We start from the raw sequence: 19,146 nt of genomic DNA on the forward strand, positions 1-19,146 counted from the left end.
CGGCACGTGGGATCCTCCCGGACCGGGGCACGAACCCATATCAACTGCATCGGCAGGCGGACTCCCAACCACTGCGCCACCAGGGAAGCCCTGAAATAAACATTCATGTAAAATAGTGCAACCTCAGAATACAGATCAAGGGCGCACACAAAAAAAAAAAAAAAAAAAAAAAAAAAAAGTGGAGGAAGGGGACTTCCCTGGCGGTCCAGTGGTTAAGACTCCACGCTTCCACTGCAGGGGGTGCGGGTTCAATCCCTTGTCGGGGAACTAAAATCTCTCATGCCATGTGGGCGCAGCCAAATAAAAAGAAAAAAGAACTAGAGGAAGGACTGGGAACAACACAACTATTGATCAACAAGTAACTGAATTACCAGTTGCAGCTATACAATGGTATACTACTCAGCAATAAAAAGGAATGAACTACTGATACATGCACCTAAATATATACGAATCTCAAGACAATTTTGCTGAGTGAAAGAAACCAGATACAAATGATACATTGTATGATACAAACTACCTATAATGACATAAAGCAAACCAGTGGTTGCTTGAGGGCAAGGATGGGGCCAAAGGAGGACATTGGTGAAGGAAGCAGAGGGGAAGAATTATAAGGGGGCACTAGGAAACCCTTTTTTTGGGGGGTGGATGGATATGTCCATTATTTTTATTGTACTCATGTTCTCATAGGTATTTATGTATGTCTAAACTTAAAGTATACTTTAAACATGTACAGTTTATTGTATTCCAATTATACCTCAGTAAAGTTTTTTTTGTTTTTGTTCGTTCAAAGAAGAGATGAGGGTGGTAGAGAAATTAGTTGAGAGGTGTCATTTGAGGTGGAAGATTATGGCCTTGGCTTGAAAGAAAGCTCTGGCCAAGCCAGAAAGAAGGGGCAGTCCAGTCTAGCCCTGAGAAAGAGCAAACGGGTTTAGGGGAAGGTGACTAGACCATGTTAACTAGAGCATAAATCCTGTATAGCAGTAGGAGATAGAGCTGTGGAAGAAGGAAGAGGCAGATTATGGAGGGCCTTGAATATCAAGCTTTTTAAAAGTGTGCATTGGGTTGTAGTTCCACCATTTACTTCCTAAACAATCCTGGACAAGTTATTTAACTTTTCTGAAATTCAATCTCCTTTACCTATAAAATTAGGATGAAACCCATCTTAAGTGGTGGCTGTGAAGATTAAATGAGGCAATGCTTGTAAACCACTTAGCAGAGGACAAGGTAAATATTTATGTGCTCAAGAAGTAGAAGCAATTATTATTATAACAAGTATTGTTATTAACTCCAACTTAAGCAAATGTATACAGATGTTTGAGAAGGAGAAAGATCAAAGAGGTTCTTTAGGAGGATAAATCTCACCATCACTAATCACCTCCCCTCCAGAGTTAAAATACCAAACTCTAACACCTCCTTCCCCTTTCTCACTCTGTAACTTCCTAGTAAACACTGGAGGAGCCCACGGTCAGTAACCAAAGCTCTCTCACATTAGTAAAAGTATTTCAGCTGATGAGCCCTACAACTATGGCGACAAATTAAACTGAGCTGAACTATGGTCTCTGGAATGGAGAATGAGAGCACCCCACCCAAGACTTTCAGCCACCACCATAGACTTATATCCAAGGTGCATGCTGAAAAAAAAGCAGGCAGTATTTCTTTATATTTTAATTTTAAAGCATAAATATTTCCCCCAAAATCCAGGTTTTCGGAGAGGGATCTTACTTTCTCAAGTCCGTTAAACATTGAACCAAGAGTTTATTCTCTGGAGAGTTTCCGAGAAGCCTTTCTGTGCCTCAGTTTCCTCATCTGTAAAATGGGACATAATAATGGTAACTATTTCATAAGGTTCTTGTGAGGATTAAATGAGTCAATATGTGTAAAGGACCTAGAACATCATCTGGCATACAGTGAGTACTCTGCAGGTGTTATAAACTTTCTTAAGGACTTTATTTCTTCTATCTTGTTTATAGTGCTTCTTGTTTGTGGTGATTTTTGTTTGGTTTTGTGGTCATGTATTTTCCAATTACTGAGCATTAACAGTGTCCTCATAACAGGCTATTTCAGCCCCAGTGCACTTCTGGAGTAGAAGTAAGTTTGGCTGATGATTTATAAATATTCATCTTCCAAGTCAGAGGCACTCAGCTTTTCCACAGACCCAGTAGTGGTTGTATCTGTTCATTTCATTTAGTTAAAAACTATATTGCAGATACAATAATCCAGCCAAGCTTTTAAATTAACTGGTAACTTTAATAATAACAATAGCATCTACACACATCTGAAAACACACATGTAAGGAAACATAAGATTTATTCAGTCTCTGATAATGTCTGTAGTCCATTTGTATTCATGAAACCCCTGCAGTTAACTCTAGGATCCCTTATCCAAAAGCAGAGTTGAATAACTCATCAGACCATCAGTGTCTTTATCAGCAAAATCAAGGCTTGGACAGAAAGATTCAACATTCTGTAATTACATGAAGTAAAACTAAAATACAATTGTCCTCGCATCTGAGGATACAAAGGTGGACAAGGTCAGCTGCATGACCAGTGGACCAATCACTTCGCTTCTCTCAATCTCGTTTTTAAAGGGATATTAATCTTGTCTATTGTGTAGGGTCTCCTGAAAAGCAAATGAGATGGTGAACATAAATTAAAAGCTCATCTCCGTGAGGAACAAAGGATCAGGATGGAAGGATGTCATAAATAGAGAAAGGAAAAGGATTTTCAGTGACCAATGTTCTGAATTTAATGAAAATCCAAGAGATTAGGCCAAACTGAGAAGTATAAAGGAGGGACAAAACTGCCACCTCCCCCTTAAAGCAAAAAAAAAAAAAAAAAGAAAAAATCTTAACAAAGTCCTCCTCCCAGCTGTTGCCCTGAGGTGACCACGGACAGACTTGGGGAAGGAGCTCCAAAAACATTTCCATTTTCATCACGTCTTCACATACATCTAATGAAAACGAACCGCACCCATCCATCCACGGAAGCGATTAAAAAAGGAGTGGGACAAAAAAATTAATTCAACAAATATTAATTCAATAAGTATTGAAGTGTCCATTGTGTGCCCAGTACTGGTTGGCATTGACGATATAGAGGAAAACCAGACCAGCAAAGTTTCTGTTAAGGGCTTGAGGAGAAAGACCGTAAACAAGAATATAAACGAACAAGACAATTTCTGACCGCTGCTAGGAGGAAGATAAAATAGAGTGAGGGCCCAGGACAGGCAGGAAGGAGAGGCGCAAACTCCTGAGTGGATGACTTGGGAAGGTTTCTGAAAGGTGACGTTTGAGCCCAGACTAAAATGACTAGTGCCTTACAGTTACTTGAGGCCGAAACATTCCAAGATAAGAGAATTAAATGCAAAAATGATCCACAAATCAAAAAATAACAGAGATTTCAAAGCACCAAAGTAAGCGGTGGAAACCAGAATCTATGAATTCTGGAGCGGCGCGAGATTTTGAATATTCATGTCGTCCAATCAGGGAAAAGCTGAGACCAGGCAGCGCGGGTTCCGTCCTAAATACCCCAAACTACTGGTATCCACAGGAGGTCACGTCGCAAGGCATAACTGGTGACTGGGCACCCAAGCAGCTGCCAAACTCTCGGGAGAATTCTTCAGGGCTGTGATGCAGTGTTCGCAGGACCCGGGCTTACTTACATCCTGGGGTCCTTTCTTAAATGAGGATGGCCGAAATCACTCACTTCGTTTTAGAACACCGATGAAACGTACCCAACAGAGCCACCAGAACACAACAGTCTACGAGCAGAGGATGGGAAGGAGCAGTCTCAGTATCCTAATTTAGAACTGACAGACTCATAAGCAAACTAAGCAGCACAGTGAAGGGTTAAGACTCGGCCTAGATTCAAAAGCAAAGCCAGTCACGCGCCCGGAGCCTCAAGTCATAAGGGCCTAAAAAGCTACGTGTGCCATTTGCCATTACTTTTATCCAACTACTGCAACTTACTTTGTGAGAAGAGACTGAGGGAAAACAAGTGAACAAAGCTCTTCTCTAGTGATAAGGTGGGTGGCTCTGAAAAGAGCCTTTGGAAAGTCAAGCGGCCCGGCGACTTGAGCGAGCGCCGCGTCCCGGCAGGGACTCACTTGGAGCTAGTGTACTTGGTGACCGCCTTGGTGCCCTCGGACACGGCGTGTTTGGCCAGCTCGCCGGGCAGCAGCAGGCGCACGGCCGTCTGAATCTCCCGGGAGGTGATGGTCGACCGCTTGTTGTAATGCGCCAGGCGCGACGCTTCGCCCGCGATGCGCTCGAAGATGTCGTTGACAAACGAGTTCATGATGCCCATGGCCTTAGACGAGATGCCAGTATCCGGGTGCACCTGTTTCAGCACTTTGTACACGTAGATGGAATAGCTCTCCTTGCGACTGCGCTTGCGCTTTTTGCCGTCCTTCTTCTGAGCTTTGGTAACAGCTTTCTTCGAGCCCTTCTTGGGCGCGGGAGCGGATTTTGCCGGCTCAGGCATTGTAGAATACAACACCCGTTAGCAAGGAAAAGTAGTATGAGAATGGGCGGGCCCGATCCTTTTATAACCACCGTATGCAAATCAAGGCTCCAAAAGTCTTACGTTTCCATTGGGCCATGTAGAGACCTTGCGTTATCAGTAATAGCTACGTAACAACACCGACTCTTGACTTTATTGGCCATTTCTGGAGCCAATTTAGGACCAATGAAAAATTCGTTCCTGACCCCACCCCTAGGAAAGCTTATAAAAGCTTTCCTACTGCTGAACTTTTAATCCTGTTTGTTGCGAGAATCTGAACTCTAGGCCTTGTAGCGTTATTTTCAGTTATGTCTGGCCGCGGAAAGCAAGGAGGCAAGGCCCGCGCCAAGGCCAAGTCGCGCTCGTCCCGCGCAGGTCTGCAGTTCCCAGTGGGGCGAGTGCACCGTCTGCTACGCAAAGGCAACTATGCTGAGCGGGTGGGGGCCGGCGCGCCCGTGTATATGGCGGCAGTCCTCGAGTACCTGACCGCCGAAATTCTGGAGCTGGCGGGCAACGCGGCCCGAGACAACAAGAAGACGCGCATTATTCCTCGTCACCTTCAGCTGGCCATCCGCAACGACGAGGAGCTGAACAAGCTGTTGGGCAAAGTCACCATCGCCCAGGGTGGTGTTTTGCCCAACATCCAGGCCGTTCTGTTACCAAAGAAAACTGAAAGCCACAAAGCCAAAAGCAAATAAATCCAGACAAAGTGAACCAAAGACCAAAGGCTCTTTTTAGAGCCACCCAAGTTTTCAAAAGAAAGAGCTAATGCGCTGTTTCGTGACCAGCCCTTCATTTGACACTTTAGTGGCTCTTAAAAGAGCCTTTGGGGTGAGTGGGGTTGGTGTCAAGCCTCCTAATTACTTATTTTTGCCAGGCTTGTGACTCTCTGTTTTCTTGGGCAACAAGACTGCCTGGATATTGGGCAAGACGCCGCCCTGGGCAATTGTGACACCCCCGAGTAACTTGTTGAGCTCTTCATCATTTCTCACGGCTAGTTGCAAATGGCGAGGGATGATGCGCGTCTTCTTGTTGTCTCGGGCCGCGTTGCCGGCCAGCTCCAGGATTTCCGCTGTCAGGTACTCCAGCACAGCCGCCAGGTACACTGGCGCGCCGGCCCCCACTCGCTCGGCGTAGTTGCCTTTACGCAGCAGGCGGTGCACTCGCCCCACGGGGAACTGAAGGCCAGCGCGGGACGAGCGCGACTTGGCCTTGGCCCGAGCTTTGCCTCCCTGCTTTCCGCGTCCTGACATTACGGCTAAAAATGCAGTTACAGCTTCTTTTTCAAAGAGAAGGATGTGGCGAGGATAACCAATTTGATGTAATTTATAAGAGCTACCGGGAGGGGTGAAGCGAAGTGGTTTGATTGGCTAAAAGCTGAGTCCGATCGAACAGCCAATAGGAAAGCGGAAAGCAGACTCTTCGTTTGCATCTTGTACTACTAGGAAATGACGGCCTTGGTAAGTACCTACCAATCGCTGTGAACCACATTAAAGCCCCTTATTTGCATGCCAGGATTTTTAAAGCGAAGGCTTTCAAACAACACGCTGTTTTGTTTTCTACTGAGTGGCAGTATTTTTTCCAGCTTAAGAGTGGTAGGTTTTTTTTCACCAAGGGAAATCCCAAGAAGGACCCAAAAGGACTGCAGAGAGCCTCCGGCAGATGTAGAGTTACTCCCACTCAAGGGTACCGAATTCTGAAGCAGATTACCCCCTTGAGCCCTAAATTACCCTTCAAGTCCCTCTCTTTCTGGCTCGTCAAAGCTAAACTTCTTAAAGAATATAGTACTACTAAGGCCTCCCCCTTTCAATTTACTCGTTGCCTGCGGTGTGGTTTAGCCCCATGCCACCCGCCACTGCTCCTCGGACTCCAGTTTGACCGAGGCTAGCATAGAATTAGTCATCCTCCTCTTTACCTCCCGGCGGCGTCCAAAACAGCCTTGAACCTGAAGGCGGCTTTCCCTTGGCTTTCAAAATGTCGCCCTTCGTCTTTCCTCATCCTGCTTCTGTTCCTTTGCCCTTTTTTTTAACCTATTTATTTAATTTTATTTCTCCCCACCCCCACCCCTCAACTCTGGCAACACCAAATTCCTCTGCCCGTCTTTAAATCCCGGTGTCCAGCTGGGCTCTGCCTCCCTACTCGCCCCTCCCCCACACTCCTCCATTCTTCACTCCCCGAAGAGTCTTACCCAACTCCATGCTTTCAAATAACACCCAAATTTGTTTCAGAAGCTCAGACCCATATACGTGACTGCTGACTGGATACTTCAATCTGTTTGTCCCAATAACTCGACCTATCCAAAAGCAAACTCATCCAACCCCCGCCCCCCCCGCGCCCTTTGCTCTCTTTACCTGAATGGCACCAACAATCTTCCAGGTACCTAAGCCAGAATCCACTGTTCCCTGCATCTCAACAGCATATCCAGTGTTACTTCTTTAGCTTCAGCCTTTTCCTCCATGATCCTCTTGTTTGCCTCTCTTAGACTTCAGCAACAGCCCCTAGAGACTCGTTTGTGTAATCCTCCACCTACCTTCCATAGAAATTTTTCCTGAAAGTTCCATTTCTTTCTCCTCAGCTTCCCATCCCTGGGAGTTCTACATCCCTACCCCATTTTCACCCTTTCTTGAATATCCCATAAAGCTGAAACCGCTGAAATGCGTCTGGGGGCTCCGAGGAGCTTCAGTTCTTTATGTCTCAGCGCAGAAAGAATTCAGGGAGAGGCAAAGTGACAGATAAGTGATTTATTAGAATAGGACACTTGTGAGACTTGAGACTTCCCAAGCGGCTGGGTGAGAGGGTGCCATGCTCCGAGAACTTAGTGGGCTACAGTTTTATAATCAAAGGAAAAGTGGGGAGGGGGAAAGACCACCTTCTTCCTCATTCTTGAGTAGACGTCAAACTTCCAGCATCAGCTCCTCCTCCACGTGGCGGGGGGGGGGGGGGGGGGTGGTGGTGGGGGGGGGGGGGGGGTGGGGGGAGGGAGGGAGGTTCTTGTCCCTACTTGGTCAAGTCTGGACTGTCATGGTGCAATGGAAATGAGCCAAAAGGCGCTTATTTACTAAAAATGGTAAATCATCTCAGGTTTCAGTATAATGTCACCCTTTCCTTATATTTTTTGTTTTTAGTGTGTGCAGAGAAGCATGCCCTTGGAATCAGCTTACTGAGCTCACTGGGCAGGATGTGGGTCTCACGCCACCATTGTTTTATTGTTTGGGGGCATGTCTCATGCTTCTGTTGCATAGTTTTGTTGCTACGCAGGCCTGCTTGATTGAGTGATCATTAACTTAGAGTGGTCTCCCATACCTTTTTCTTTAACAATCCCCCAGTGGGATTAACTATTTAATTACCTACTTTGTCCCTTCACTATGTCCCTATCAAAGACAAGAGGTAGAATGCTATAGAGAAAAGAATAGACTTAAATTTTTCTCCTTGAGCTCTTTTCTAGTGTTCCTCTTCTATCCTCACCTTTGTTCAACTGACATTTATTGAGTACATGCTACCTATCAGGCGATGGGTATACAGATAATTGAGACTAGTACAAGGAGGTCTGTAATGAGATGCCTCTAGAAAATGGAGGAAATCTGGTTAACTCTGTAAGTTAAAATTAGTTAACATCAGCTATCTGTAGAGCTTACCCCTGGTAAGATGCTGGTATAGATTTGTGAAACACCCAAGTACAGTCAAAAGTAATGGGAGAGGGGCTTCCCTGGTGGCGCAGTGCTTGAGAGTCCGCCTGCCGTTGCAGGAGACGCGGGTTCGTGCCCCGTTTCGGGAGGATCCCACATGCCGCGGAGCGGCTGGGCCCGTGAGCCGTGGCCGCTGAGCCTGCGCGTCCGGAGCCTGTGCTCCGCAAATGGGAGAGGCCACAACAGTGAGAGGCCCGCATAACGCAAGAAAAAAAAAAAAAAAAAGTAATGTGGGAGTGTTCTCAATAGTAGGATGCAACTGAAGATAATTCTAGCCAAACTGATTATAGTATTTCAGAAGATGCACGTGTTAATAGAAAGATATGGTCCACATACCATCTAAATGGGGCAATTACAGTAGGAATGTGTTGTGCTTCTCTAACACTTAAGAGTATGTGTCTGCTAGACACAAAGGTTTAGGCTATTATAGAATGTTCCCTGGTGAAAGCATCAGCTTGTTCTCATAGTCTGGGTGAAATGTTTCTGAAGACTATCCAACCCTCTTAGCTCAGGTTCTGCTCTCAATTAACAACTTTCCAATTATTCTACTTTAGGATAAAAATATGAGACTGAGAAGGAGAGAACCAGTATGGGAAGATATATCTATCACTAGAAGTTAATTAATTTGAATTCTGACCTATTCATCAATTTCTTGTGTATTTTGTTAGTGTAACTCTCTCCCCAAGAAGCCAGTCAGCTCTGGAAGTTCTAATAGTGTCAACTTTTCAGCCCTACAGAGCACAGAACAAAATACAGTGGTAGGGACCCCATGACAACTCTGGTACCCTTCGAGGCCCTGCTTGAGGGGCCAGCTGACCTCCTGATCTCTTTTTTACTTCTATCACAGTGACCCTGTGCTGTTAGGAAGGGTAAAGGGAAAAGAGATTATATTAAACCCTTATTAAGAGATAAGCCCTATGTTAGGAGCTACGTGTGAAGTAGATATACAGTTGTGCCTCAGCACCATGACCCCCAGTGGATACTAAAATCCAAGGATGTTCAAGTCCCTTATATAAAATGGTGTAGTATTTGTGTATAACCTAAGCACATCCTCCCAGATGAAGTATCTCTAGATTACTTTTAATACCTAATACAATGTAAATGTTATGTAAATAGTTGTAAATACAATGTAAAACTATGTAAATAGTTGCTAGGGCAGGGCAAATTCAAGTTTTGCTTTTTGGGGACTTTCCAGATTTTTTTTAAGAATATTTTCCATCTACGGTTGATTGAATCCTCAGATTCAGAACCCATGGATACTGAAGGATGACTGTAATTGTTTCACAGATAAGGAAACCAAGGCTCAGAGGCGTTTAAGCACTTGCTGAAGGTCACACAGCCACTTACAAAGACATGATGAGAACCAAGGTCTGCCTGACTCAAAGGCTGTGCTCGTCATCCCTCCAAGCACCCTACTTCACTAACTAGATTATGGGTTTCATGAAGTCACTTAACTTACCCAACCTGGCTTCCTGCCTCTGTTACAGAGAGAGGGAGAGCTGGAGAGCAGGAGAGTGAGAGAGTGAGAGTGAGAGAGCATGAGAGAGGGATGGAATTAGACTTAATACTTTAAATTCCATCTAGCTATAAAACCTTATTAGATAAGTCCAGATAGGCCAATATCCTACAAATTTTATCAGGCTCAGTTACTATCTATTGCTCCCCAGACCTCCCTTCCCAGCATTCTTACCAGAGCTATTAAAATATATAACAGAGCAGGCCATTTGTAAAAGTCATGAACCATCACAAACAGGCTGGATCTTATCTCCTTTAACACCTCTGGGATTTTTAACCAAAAGCAGCTGAGTTCCTAACCAGGCAATCTAGTTAATCAAACATTTAGGGCATTCTGGGTCCATTCTATCATTCCAACCATACTTCTTTCCCTTCCCCTTTTCTTCCACCTTTCCTCAACTCCACCCCCAGCCCCCTCCGTACTGAGCTTCACATCATTCATAAGATGAGCAAGGCCTTTCCACAGCTCCCTGCCATTGCACATAACGTTGCCCTTGGCTAGAATGCTTTCAGCCTCCTCTGGACCTGCAAAATCCTCCTCATCCTTCCAGTTTCCACCCAGATATCACCTCCTCTTTCATGAAGCTTCCCTACTGTCACACACACAGCCTCAGTGTACCCACATCTCTTTGTTCATATCCTGCTGATAGCATTTAAGCACTCTGCCCTGTGTTTTGACGTTGGTCTCACTTCCTTTCTGTGACCACTTCAAGGGAAAGACCATGTCTTCACCTTTAAATCAGAAGTCCTTTATTCCTTCTACCTGGCTCTTAGTAGGGTAATTAAATGTTTTTTGCATAAACAAATAAAACTATACTCTTAGAGAATTAGCATCTTCTCTAAAATATTTCTCTTTAGTCAACAAACCACTCTCCAAATGCTAGCTAGCTATCAACAGTAGACTGTGGTAGCCAGAGTGACAGAAAATACAACAGAAGCTCATCAATTAAATAAAAATCATATACCCTACCATAATAGAGTTGTTAGAATAAATGAGAATTAAATATAAAGAACCTAGTACAGAGATGGAACCTGAGACACCCAAATGCTGGATTAGGAGGCAGAATAGCTTAATGGTTAAGAGCTCAAATTCTGCAGCCTGACTCTCGGGGTTTGTTTACCAGATCTGTGACCATAGGTAAATTACTTACCTAACCTCTAAGGGTCTCTGCTTCCTCAATGATAAAGCGAGCGTAATAAGAGTAACTACTTCATGGACTTGTTGCAAGAATTAAAAGAGTTCATAAATGTAAAACACTTAGCATAGTACCTGTCACCAACAAAGCAGAAGCATCTCAAAAATTTGAACAAATTTGCCATTTCAGAAATAAACATTGAGTTTATCCTATGACCACTCCTGGACATACACCACACAGAAAAGAATGTTTACATCCAACAAAAAGCACGTACAAGGATGTAGTATATTCATATACTGCAATACCACACAATGAAAATGAACAAATCACTGCCACACACACGGATGAATCTCACAGACAATGTTGAGCAAAAGACAAACACAGATGTATTCATACTATATGATTCTATTTATAAGAAGTTCAAAAACAGGCAAAACTAATCTATGGTGCTAGAGGTTAGAATAATGATTAACTGTGGCAGGGTGGTATTGACTTCCCTGGGAGCCTTCCGAGGTGCTAGAAATTTTCTGTATCTTGATATGGTGTATTCCAATGTAAAATTAAGCTGTACGCTTAAAAAGTGTGCATTTCTTATGTGTAAATTATACATCAGTGGGGACAAATTAATTTTTTTTTTTGTGGTACGCGGGCCTCTCACTGTTGCGGCCTCTCCCGTTGTGGAGCACAGGCTCCGGACACGCAGGCTCAGCTGCCATGGCTCACGGGCCCAGCCGCTCTGCGGCATGTGGGATCCTCCCGGACCGGGACACGAATCTGTGTCCCCTGCATCGGCAGGCGGACTCTCAACCACTGCGTCACCAGGGATGCCCCCAAATTAATTTTTTAATGAACAAATACTGAAGTAATCATCATAGGAAAAAGATGAATACTTTGTTGGGCATCTTACTCCTCACATTACAGATTAGTGTTTATCAATTTTCGTTTTGTTTTCTTTAATTACACATGAGGCAGCCACCATAATGTCTCAGTGCTTAAAGCCTCTAAGACTCTTAATCTGTCCATGACAAACCTTCACTAAAGAGTAAATATTGTCATGACTATGTTTTTATTAGAAACAAAGACACTAAACTTGCCCTAGGGAGCTTGCAACTTACAAAGCTTTCATTTATTTTTGCAATAGGAATAATAATGTCGACCCTCTCTATTCACATACTAGCTCACTATCCATCCGGTACATTTTACCAAACACCCAAGTATGCCAACAGTGAGCCTGGCATAACACATGCAGTGAATACATTGCCTCTGGCCAGATCTCTCTTTCCACATGATTGGTTTCCTCTAGTCATTCAAACCTCTGTTTAAATGTCCCCTCCACAGCAAGGCCTTCTCTGACCAACAGCCTCCCACCATTCCCCACCACTGTCACTGGATTAGCAAATTACAAGGTCGTCACCAAAAACAAGTCCTTCTTAGAGATTCCATCTCTTTAACAGCACTCTAGTTGATGTACTTCTCTCTAGCCTGTCTCCTGCCTTCACTCAGATTATCTGGCACCAGACTACTGCCAAAGGCTTTTCTCCTCTTCTCCCTGCTTCCACTCTTCCATTCCCTTAATATATTCCTCATACACTAGCCAGAGTGATCTTCTAATAGAAAATCTGATTCTTTTCTCACTTTATTCTTTTTCCCAGGTCATTTCACTCCCCTCACCCACTTCCCCGCCTTCCCCCCGCCCACGATCTCATTTCATCTTCAGCTGAGACTCTTGCTTCACATGCGCTTCTCAGATGTGAAGACAAAAGCTTAAGGAAAAACAGAATAGTACATAGACTCAAAGTATCTCCTACAACTACAAAGGGAAAAAGGAAAATTTTACAATTGAGAAACCTGAGAGATACCACCTTAATCAATTAATCAGAATTATCATTAACAATGAGACAAATTGAATTATATGCCCCCTATATGCTTCAGTGAAAGGATTCAATATCACTTCTGAAGTTTTCCTGCCAAAAATGTATATCCTAAATCTGAATCAGAGTGAAACATTCGACAAACCCAAGTTGAGGGATATTTAACAAAATAAATGGTTTGTACTCCTCAAAAATGTCAAAGTCGTGAAAGACAAAAAGACTAATGAACTATTCCAGATTAATGGAGACCAAAGAGACATAACAACTGAATACAGCATGTGATCCTAGATTGGATACTCGCCCAGAATTTTTTTTTCATTTTATATAAAGGACATTATGGGACAATTGGCAACTTTTGCGTAAGATCTGTAGATTGTAGTACTGTATCAATGTTAATTTCCAGAATTTGACAATTACTTTTTTTTTTTTTTACTAAATACATATTAGCAAATATATATTAGAGCTCTTCAGAGAAATAGAACAATAGGATATATATGGAGAGGGCAAGAGCAAACAAGTGAGAGAGAGAGAGAGAGAGAGAGAGAGAGAGAAAAAGAGAGAGATTTATTATAAGGAATTGGCTCACATGACAATGGAGGCTGACAAGTCCTGAGATCTGCAGGGTGAGTCAGCAAGCTGGAAACACAGGAGAGCTGATGGTGTAATTCCAGTCCAAGTCTGAAGGCTTGAGAACCAAGAGAAGCAATGCTGTAGTTCCAGTCAAAGACTAACAGGCTTGAGACCCAGAAAGAGCCAGTGTTTCAGTTCAAGTCTGAAGGCAGGAAAGAAGCCAATGTCCCAGTTCAAAGGCAGTCAGGCAGGAAAGAACTCTCTTTTTCCAGGAGGGTTAGCCTTTTTGTTCTATTCAGGCCTTCAACTGATTGGATGAGACCCAGCCACAATAGGGAGGGCAATCTGCTTTACTCAGTCTACCAATTTTAATGTTAATCTCATCAAAAACACCCTCACAGAAACACGCAGAATAATGTTTGACCAAATATATGGGCAACCTGTGGCCCAGTCAAGTTGACACATAAAATTAACCATCACAGGTAGTTAGAGGTAAATGGACTTATGTCTGAAACTTACTCTCAAATGATTCAGAAAAATAATTATATATGTGTAGTTAGATACATAAAAAGAAACAAAGCAAACATGATAACATGTCAATATTTGGATAATCTGGGTATCAGGGTGAGGGGTATACAAGAATTATTTGTACTATTTTTGTATTTCTATAACTCTGAAAGCACTTAAGAAAAAGTTAAAAATAAAATACACACACATAGAACCATACATCCAACATGACATCTCTTCTTCGATATCATAAAGACACTTCAGACTCAAGTCCAAAACAGAATTGGGCACCTAGTCTTTCCCTTCCCCACCCTTCCAAACCTGTGCTTCTTCCAATATTCTGTATCTTAGGGAATAAATGCCATCGATCCAGATGCACAAACCTGATAGTTATCCTTCATACTTTCCCTCCTGTAACTAGCCCATTACCACATCCTGTGGGTTTTACCCTCCCAATGTATATCTTATAGCTACAATTTATTTCCATCTTCACCTGCATGACCACCAGCGTGGTCCAAGTCATCATCATCCCTCACCTAGACTGCTACACTAACCTCCCAACTGGTCTCCCTGCTTGCACTCTTACCTCCTCTACAGTTCTCCACACTGCAGCCAGGGATCTTTGCAAAATAAAAATTTAAAGATTGCTAAATGCAATGCATGATCCTTGATTGGCTTTCGAAAAATAAAAAATTATAAAGGCAGTAACAAGACACCTGGGGAAATTTGAATGTCAACTATATATTAATAATAGTATTGAACAAATATTAAACGTCTTAGGCGTGGTAATGGTATTGTGCTTATGTAGGAAAATATCCTTGTCTTAGGAGATAAACGCTTAAGTATATAGCAATGAAATGTAAAGATTTTCACAAGTGGTTCAGCAAAAGTGATAACAATATTTTTATTATATACACACATTCAAAGAGAGACTAGGGCTTCCCTGGTGGCGCAGTGGTTGAGAGTCCACCTGCCGATGCAGGGCACACGAGTTCGTGCCCCGGTCTGGGAAAATCCCACGTGCCGCGGAGTGGCTGGGCCCGTGAGCCATGGCCGCTGAGCCTGTGCGTCCGGAGCCTGTGCTCCGCAACGGGAGAGGCCACAACAGTGAGAGGCCCGCGTACCGCAAAAAAAAAAAAAAAAAAAAAAGATTAAAAAGCAAATCTGGTAAAATGTTGTCAGTAAATATAGGTGAAGAATAAATGGGGTGCTCATTGTACTAACCTTGCAATTGACATTATGTTAAATTTTTTTAGTGTGATAGGGTATTGTAGTTATATAAGAGAATATCCTTGTTCTTAGGAGATACATACTGGAGTACCTAAGGGTGAAATGTCATGCTATCTAAAACTTATTTTCAAAAGAAATATAGAAATACATTTTTAAAGTATATAGGTATACATAAAGTACTTAAACATAAAAGTATATATGTATAAGTATATAACATATATAAATGTAAAAAACAGTGAAAGGTAGAGGATGCTGTTTTGCACTGTTCAACTTTTCTGCAGATTTGAAATTTTTCAAAATTAAAAGTTGGGGAAATACATATATGGAGAAATCTATAAAATATTAGGATACAAAATAAAATACTAGTTGAATTGACGAGTTATATATCATCTTGGAAAAATCTCATCCTGTTATATCCCCACTGAAAACCTTCCCTAGCTTCCTACTGCTCCTAGGATAAAAACAAAACTGCCTAACGAGGCCTTCTCCCCACCGGCCTATACATTCACTCAGCTTCCCATCACCATCATCTCTGCCCCGTGGGCTCCAACCATATCTAACTACACCCAAAGGAACCACTCCCCCAAAGTTCTCTTTCCTCCTGGCCTTTGCGCGTGCAGCTACCACACTAGGAGGGGCTGAGAAAGGGATTTTTGTGCCTCTTGTAAACTTTCCTTAAGTTTTCTCTGCTCCCCCAAGTCTGGACGACATGCCTCCTTAGCATCCTGCTCTTAGTCCCATCACAGCCCTTAGCACACAGTATTTCAACTGTCTGCTCACTGGTCCATCTTCTCCAGTGTTCTGTAAACTGCCTGAGGACAGGGCCTGTCTTACCTCCCCAGCCTCCAGGACTGGTCTGGCGCACAATAATTATGTATTCAATAAATGAAATGGACTTCCATTTCATTTATTGTTGGGCTAGATAATCTACAAGATGTATTGTCAATAAAATGAATCGAATAATCTCAATATCAATTGCACAGAAGTTCCGGTTTTCTTTACAATTCCTCAGGTTCAGAGCCTCCCACGACGTCACGAGTCGGGGGAAGTAGAGACTACAGTTCCCGAGAACCCTCAGGGCGCCACGTGGTGCCGGCCCGATCTATCGCGTAGCGAGGACTCCATTTCCCAGCGTGCCTCAGGACGCTAAGTCTACGTTTCGCCCGGAACGGCAGGAGTCCGGCCCTGAATGGGAGCGGCGGTAGCGAAGACTGAGTGCAAGGTAGAACGGGCCCAGCCTGGGGTTCAGACGGGTCACAGGGACATTGGCTCAACCAAAAGCCCGGAGTTGCACATACCCTACTGTCGCAACCTCCAGCTCATTCTTTGCGAATCCCCTTAGTAAGGAATGTGCCTCGCGCGCGGGCTTTCTGTAATCTACCGCCTCCCTTCAGCTGCTCGCGGCGGGAGGCCAGATTCCCCCACGTCACACAGAGGAAAGAGGCGGTGCCTCGCGTCTCACTGTCGCGTCTAGGCGGGCTCCCAGTGTGGACGTTGGCCGGGGGGCGGGGGCTGGGGTGGTTGAGAGACTGGTCTCTCACCAAGAGCGAGGCCCTGACCCTCACTGCTCCCGTCCTTGTCTCTGCCGTAGCTGATGCTGAGTGGGCAGCTGGTCGGAAGCCTGTTCTCCATGGCTGGCCGCGTCTGTGTGTCCAGGGGCAGCGCCAGATCAGGGGCCATCGGTCCCGTCGAGGCCGCCATTCGCACAAAGTTGGAGCAGGCGCTGAACCCCGAGGTCCTGGAGCTGCGTAATGAGAGCGGCGGCCACGCTGTCCCACCAGGCAGTGAAACCCATTTCCGCGTGGCCGTGGTGAGCTCTCGTTTCGAAGGACTGAGCCCCCTGCAACGGCATCGGCTGGTCCACGCGGCGCTGTCGGAAGAACTGGCTGGGCCGGTCCACGCCCTGGCCATACAAGCGCGGACCCCCGCCCAGTGGAGGGAGAGCCCTCAACTGGACACGAGCCCCCCCTGCCTGGGCGGGAGCAAGAAAACTCGAGGAACTCCCTGAACTCTGAGAGAGAGGGAGGACCGGGATCGAAACGGGTTGGGTGAGAATATACTACTGGGGCCTTCTTCCCTTCAATACAGTCTGGTATTTGTAAGAGTTGAGGACCTGGGCCCCATTCAACCGGCATATACAGGTTCTCTGGAGACAGCAATTCATTTGACATCAAGGTCAACCTAAGGAAAGCATACAATCACTCACTACTGCTCTTGCCCTGGACTATTAAGGAAAAGCTGCCCAGTTGTTTCGTGTTAAATTGTGACTAAGGAACCACCAGACCTTATGAGTTGCGAGTAATCCTGTACATTAAAAGAGAAATTTATCATATGAGGTGAATTGCTGTGTTGTTAAAGGCCTGTTGAACCAGTGCTACAGATGTTCTTGGAAGAAGAAAGATACTTGAAGCCTAGCATAGTCAGGAAGGGCTTCATTAAACCAGAAAGGAAAGGAAAGTTGTTGCAGGCAGGGGGAAGAGCCCAAGCAAAGGCATAGAAGCTGGACTGGGCAGAGAGTTATTGGACAAGACAGCAGTTACAGACACATTTGAACTTCAGACTTGGGGAATGTTTGGCTTTCTATTAACCTGTCCATTTCCAAGAGGATATGCATTTGTTTGTGAGAAAAAAAAACTTAAAAAAAACCCCAAAACACTGAAGCAGTGAAAAGATTATAATCTGGGAAATGAGTATAGAAGGGGGAGAAAACTTTACATAGCCCCTTTTCTTATGAGCCTTCCAAATGTCATAATTCTGAGGGAAGCTCAAGTAATGTCTAGATAAACAACTTTCTGAAGATCTCAATGTGGAGATGGAACTTAGACAGTAAAGAGAAAGCTTGGTTAACATGTATCAACCATTTCTGGCTAAAGAGTTTAGACTGCATCTGGTTGGGCAGTAGGGAGTCATTGAAGGGTGTTGAGGAAAGGATGCCAAAGAGCATTTTGAGGCAGATTGATCTGGCAGTGATGTGTAAGTGGGTTGGCATAGGAAATAGGAGGCACAGAGATTAACCAAAGGTGAAGGCAGAACCCGGACCTAGAGGTCAGCTGTTGAAATGGAAAGGAAGGAGTTGATTTGAGAGCTACCATTTTTAAAAAGTCAGAAAACAGCTTGATTAGAACAGAAATGGACTAGAGTGAGAGGAGCATCAATGGTAAACCTCAGGCAGTACTTTTCAGATTTCCTCACAGATAAAAATTCCTACGGGAGCTTGTTTAAAATGTGGATTCTAGGTCAACTCTTCCAAAAAAAGATTCTGATTCCACAAGTCAGGAATGGAATCTGGAATCTACATTTTTAAAAAACACACAAGGATTTGGAGGAAAGTTGGTTCTATTCTCAAGAAATATTACTCCAAGTTTTTGTTTTCATTTTTGGAGTTTTTAGGTTTTTTTTAATGTTTTTGTAAATATTATTTTATTATGGCAAAAACTCGAGATCTGTCCTCTTAACAATTTTTTTAAAGTGTACAATCAATACATTATCACTGACTATAGGTACAATGTCACACAGCAGATCTCTAGAGCTTAATCATCTTGCTTAACTGAAGTTTTATGCCTGTTGATTGGCAACTCCCCATTCCCTTCTCCCCCAGCCCCTAGTAACCAACATTCCACTCTGATTCTATTTGACTATTTTAGATAAAGTGGAATCATGCATATTTGTCTTTCTGTGACTGGCTTATTTCACTTAGCATAATGTCCTCATGGTTTATCATAGCAGAATTTCCTTCTTTTTTAAGGCTGGCAAGTATTCCCTTGTTATGTACATACTATATTTTCTTTATCCATTCATTTGTCAATGGACGTTTAGGTTGTTTCCACATCTTAGCCATTGTGATATTCTGCAATGAACCTGAGAGTGCTAATAATACCTCTCCAAGATCCTGATTTCAATTCTTTTGGATAAATACCCAGAAGTGGGATTGCTGGATCATATGGTAGTTCTATTTTTAATTTTTTGAGGAACTTCCATATTTTCCAGAGTGGCTGTATCATTTTGAATTCCCACCAACAATGTACAGGGGTTCCAGTTTCTCCACATCTTTGCCAACACTTTATATAATAGCTATCCTGAGAGGTATGAGTTGGTATCTCATTATGGTTTTGATTTGCACTTCCCTGACGATTAG

At 43.7% G+C, this 19,146-nt stretch overlaps 4 protein-coding genes across 4 annotated transcripts; 2 read left to right on the forward strand and 2 right to left on the reverse strand.

Annotated features, from left to right (window-relative positions):
* Nucleotides 1-4,096: 4,096 nt before the first annotated feature.
* LOC103081704 (histone H2B type 2-E) lies at nucleotides 4,097-4,478 on the reverse strand. The gene has a single exon (XM_007463477.1). The coding sequence runs from the start codon at nucleotides 4,476-4,478 to the stop codon at nucleotides 4,098-4,100; it is 381 nt and encodes a 126-aa protein (XP_007463539.1). The 3' UTR covers nucleotide 4,097.
* A 318-nt stretch (nucleotides 4,479-4,796) lies between these two features.
* Nucleotides 4,797-5,215, forward strand: LOC103081970 (histone H2A type 2-C). Its single transcript, XM_007463478.1, has one exon. It carries the CDS (start codon nucleotides 4,805-4,807, stop codon nucleotides 5,192-5,194), a length of 390 nt encoding a protein of 129 aa, XP_007463540.1. The 5' UTR covers nucleotides 4,797-4,804; the 3' UTR covers nucleotides 5,195-5,215.
* A 94-nt stretch (nucleotides 5,216-5,309) lies between these two features.
* LOC103082240 (histone H2A type 2-B) lies at nucleotides 5,310-5,840 on the reverse strand. Its single transcript, XM_007463479.1, has one exon. The coding sequence runs from the start codon at nucleotides 5,747-5,749 to the stop codon at nucleotides 5,357-5,359; it is 393 nt and encodes a 130-aa protein (XP_007463541.1). The 5' UTR covers nucleotides 5,750-5,840; the 3' UTR covers nucleotides 5,310-5,356.
* A 10,762-nt stretch (nucleotides 5,841-16,602) lies between these two features.
* On the forward strand, nucleotides 16,603-17,344 carry BOLA1 (bolA family member 1). Its single transcript, XM_007463480.1, has one exon. The coding sequence runs from the start codon at nucleotides 16,606-16,608 to the stop codon at nucleotides 17,017-17,019; it is 414 nt and encodes a 137-aa protein (XP_007463542.1). The 5' UTR covers nucleotides 16,603-16,605; the 3' UTR covers nucleotides 17,020-17,344.
* Nucleotides 17,345-19,146: the final 1,802 nt, after the last annotated feature.

The sequence above is a fragment of the Lipotes vexillifer genome, unplaced genomic scaffold (genome assembly GCF_000442215.2).
Source record: "Lipotes vexillifer unplaced genomic scaffold, Lipotes_vexillifer_v1.1 scaffold1034, whole genome shotgun sequence".
NCBI classification, from domain to species: domain Eukaryota; kingdom Metazoa; phylum Chordata; class Mammalia; order Artiodactyla; family Lipotidae; genus Lipotes; species Lipotes vexillifer.